Source organism: Limanda limanda, chromosome 7 (genome assembly GCF_963576545.1).
Source record: "Limanda limanda chromosome 7, fLimLim1.1, whole genome shotgun sequence".
NCBI classification, from domain to species: domain Eukaryota; kingdom Metazoa; phylum Chordata; class Actinopteri; order Pleuronectiformes; family Pleuronectidae; genus Limanda; species Limanda limanda.
Genome location: NC_083642.1, coordinates 25,571,677 through 25,575,658, shown reverse-complemented (window position 1 = coordinate 25,575,658; position 3,982 = coordinate 25,571,677). Strand labels below are relative to the sequence as shown.

At 45.9% G+C, this 3,982-nt stretch overlaps 1 protein-coding gene across 1 annotated transcript; it reads left to right on the top strand.

The window, feature by feature from the left end:
• Positions 1-1,822: 1,822 nt before the first annotated feature.
• LOC133005091 (olfactory receptor 2G3) lies at positions 1,823-2,980 on the top strand. Its single transcript, XM_061074676.1, has one exon. The coding sequence runs from the start codon at positions 1,823-1,825 to the stop codon at positions 2,978-2,980; it is 1,158 nt and encodes a 385-aa protein (XP_060930659.1).
• The last annotated feature ends 1,002 nt before the right edge of the window (positions 2,981-3,982 follow it).

Sequence of the window (3,982 nt, the reverse complement as noted above, 5' to 3'; positions counted from 1 at the left end):
TTCAATATTCTATTCATGTTCAGAAGAACCCATTGAAGTTAAATAACTGTTAGTAATGACATTAGAGAAGTTTGGATTTTTTTAGCAAAGTTTTTTTTTTTTGTGGAATACCTGATGCGGCCCAGCCTCACCCAGATACTGCCTCCAGCGGCCCCCAGGTAATTTGAGTTATAAGTACATAAGACCCCTGGTCTATATGCTAGCATAAGTAGATCAAATTAGAAGGTCAATTCTATTACACCTAAAGTTAATGCTACTAGTGCTGACAATAACAATTTTAACACACAACAAGCTGAAACATTGCTAGCAAGCCTATTGTGTTACTGATGTACTCACCACACCATGGCAGGTTCAGAGGACCACATGTGAGTGCTGCAAGCTAGCTTAGTTGCATTGCTAACCAGTCAGAGTTAGTTTAAAGACAGCAAAAGTAAGCAAACAATACCAATCAAATAAAGTGTATATGAATTTACCGTGTGATTTGCACATAAAATGCCGGATTTAAATGGATAATCTACAAACACCATGCAGGTCCACAGATTGCTTCTTGTAGTTGCATTCACATGTATCTCCAATAGAAAAACAGTAGAGCTCTGTAATAATGGGATCTCTCCAGGGTTGATTCAAGCATCACCCCTAGAATGCAATGGGGTTTACGGTAAACTGCAGTATTTTTAGACAACAAGTAAACCACCAATACATATTTCCCAGAATGCACTGTTTTCTACAGAACATTACCGTTTTAATGGAAAACTGTTTGATACTGTGAGAATTTGGCCGTTTTCTTACAGCAATTTGTTACAGTGTAGAGAAATAATTGAATAAATACAAAAATGATAAAGAAAATAAAGAAAATATAAATATTTTGGTTTTCCATTGAATAGTACATTTTTTACCAGTCTTCCATTGTTATAAATCACTTAAAATATTTGTCAACATCACCATTTGTATTCGCAACACATATTCTTAAATCGGTGGACATTTAAAGTATCCACACCAACAGCTTTAAAAATAAATCTTTTTCCTAGCAAAATGTTGTAATATAACTTCTTGTTGTTTCTTTAGCATAACCTAATATAACAGTGAAGAAGTCTATTGAAAATTCAATTCGAAAATTCATATTGCCCATCAAATGAATCTCCCTCCAAAAGGCCCACACAACATAGCAATACCAAATTAAAGGTACAATTGACTTAGATTCGGTAAAACAAAGACGACATTTATCTGACTCTTAAACACCACAAATATTTAACCGCTGCAAAGATCATTGCACAATTACACAACTGTAAACAACTTGTATCTTTATATTACACATTTAAAAACAGCCTAATATTGTAAGCAGTAGGCTATTTCTCGTTTGTATTTTATTAAATGTCGATTGTGATTCTTATCTTTATTTTTTTATCTCTGCAGAGGATCAATAACTTATCATAAGTGATGAGGAACAAAAGTGAAGGAAAGTAACTTGATCTGTGGACGTTATGTCTCCAACACGCAGAGTGTATCCTCCTCAGCTGACCGGTGTTCAGCATTAGTCGCACAGAGTCTGTGGTGCATGAAAGCGCTTTATGGAGCTCTACTTCCACAGACTCAGCCAAACATCTGGAGGCTGCGCTCACAATGTGGAGGTTGTCACACAGTGTGCGTATGTTTGCATGTTGTGTGTATGAGTGGGAGGTGGGAGGAGGGTGGGTGCAGGTCAGAGTGGATGGAAATGCTGGAAGCCGAGGACCAGAGGCGCGCACAACGCGTATGCCGAGGAGGAGGATGCTAAGAGGAGCGCAGACTACTTTCCATCAAACTTCTCTCTGTGATGACGAGCATGGAGGCACAGAACCTCAGCGAGCAGTGCGACTGGTTCAGCGAGGAGAACCGAACTGAGCCGCGCGTCAGCGGCCAGCTGGACTCGGCTGGCTGCCTCTTTCTGTCCATAATGCCCAACGGAGGCGCGATCCCAGCGCTGATTTGCATCTTAGTGCTGATGACCATCTTCTCGTTCCTGGTGAACGGGGTCGCTCTGTTCGGGATCGTCCGGTCCGAGGACCTCTCCTGGGAGCCGCGCTGCGCTTTCCTCAAGAACCTGATTCTGAGTGACCTGATGCAGACTGTAAGCATCTGCCCGGCGGTCATCCACTCGCTGGTCCAGCGCCGGACGATGGAGTTCAGCACCTGGTGTTACGTGCAGTACTTCACAGGAACCGCCAGCATTTTCTCCAGCCTCGTCACCATCACCTGCATGGCGCTGGAGCGCTACTTGTACGTGTGCCACGCCATCCACTACCTGGTCATCCTCACGCAGGCGCGTCTTCGGCACGCCCTGAGCCTCATCTGGGTCTTCTCCATCTCCATCAGCACCGTCAACATGGTGCTGCTGCACACGGGCCAAGGGCACAAGGTCGAGCGGGCCACCAAGGGGCTTCTGTGCGAGCCGGACGTGATGGAGCAGCACATGGGCTTCCCCCGCGCCTCGGCGGTGTTTCGCAAACTCGTGGGCTCCTGCTCGCTGCTGCTGTGCCTGCTCGTCTACGCCTTCTCTTACACGAGGATGTACCGGGACGCGCGCAACGCGGTGATCCCGTTCAACAGGGTCAACACCACGGCGCGTAAAACCGTGCTGTTCCACAGCGGCATGCTGTTCCTGCAGCTGCTGCCGCTGCTCATTAAGACCACCTCGGACGCGGTGTGGGAGGTGGAGGGCACCGTGGCCATGATGGCGCTGTCCTCTGGAGACCAGGGCACCAGCGGCACGATGATGAGCCCCTCGACCACGGCGGTCCAGCTCCACATGTCCCTGCTGGTCACGCTCATCGTGCCGCCGTGCATCAACCCGCTGGTGTACGTGCTGAAGACCGCGGAGCTCCGGCGGGCGCTGCTGAGACCGTTCCGCCAGTGGAAGCGGAAGAGGGTCGCGGGTCTGCGCGTCATGGAGGAGATGAGGGTCAGAGAAGTTGTACATCTAAACCGAGATCAGGCGGGTTAGCCTGAGTTCAGTTAAGAACAAACTGATACATGGCTAGGACGCAAGGAGAAAAAATAAAACCCAAATGTCATTCTGTTCTTATTATTCATCCTGTTTTGATAAATGTGAGACAATCATAATAATCTATTTGTGTTATAGATTTGATTTCCAATCAGTGTCCAGCAATCTACTACATTCCCCAATGACAAATTGAAAAAGTTTTTTGTTTATATTTTTTAAAGGGCCCATATTATGAAAATTCCACTTTTGTAGTGCTTCTACACATTAATGTGGGTATCTGGCATGTCTACCGCCCCAAAAACTCTGGAAAAAAACAACTCCCGCGATTTGTTGTGGTTCCTCTCTGTCAGAAACGATATGCTAGATCAGGGGTCTCAAACTCAAATTACCTGGGGGCCGCTGGAGCCAGTATCTGGGTGAGGCTGGGCCGCATCAGGTATTCCACAAAAAAAAAACTTTGCTAAAAAAATCCAAACTTCTCTAATGTCATTACTAACAGTTATTTAACTTCAATGGGTTCTTCTGAACATGAATAGAATATTGAAGAACACGAACGGTTCTTGTAAACATGGCTTCTCTTGCCTACTTCTTGCTGCCAGAGACCTGGCAGCGCTTCCTCTCACATAGCTGAGCCACATTTGGCTTGAGGGATGAAGCAGTTGAGACCCTCAGTATGGCTTGAAGATGATCATCAGTAAGCCTGGACCTGTACCTGGACGTATTGAAGTTCAAGGTGGAGAAGAGCTTTTCACACAAATATGTGCTCCAAAAAAGGCACATGGTCCGCTTGAACATTCGGGAAAGCTCAAGGAAGCTGGGGTTCAATTCTCACAAAAATTGCCCAAGCTTGTCTTCCTTTCCACTCACCTCCCTGAACTTGGCTTTGAGGTCAGAGTTGCACTGCAGGCCAATGAGCTCCATTTGAAGCACAGGAGGGGCATCTTGCACATCAAAGGAGAAGGGATCCGCAAAATTTTTGTAAAAGTCGCTCTGTGCTTCTTG

What these genes read in the sequence shown, in the direction of transcription:
- LOC133005091 (XM_061074676.1), top strand. Translation starts at nt 1,823, where the DNA reads ATGGAGGCACAGAACCTCAGCGAGCAGTGCGACTGGTTCAGCGAGGAG.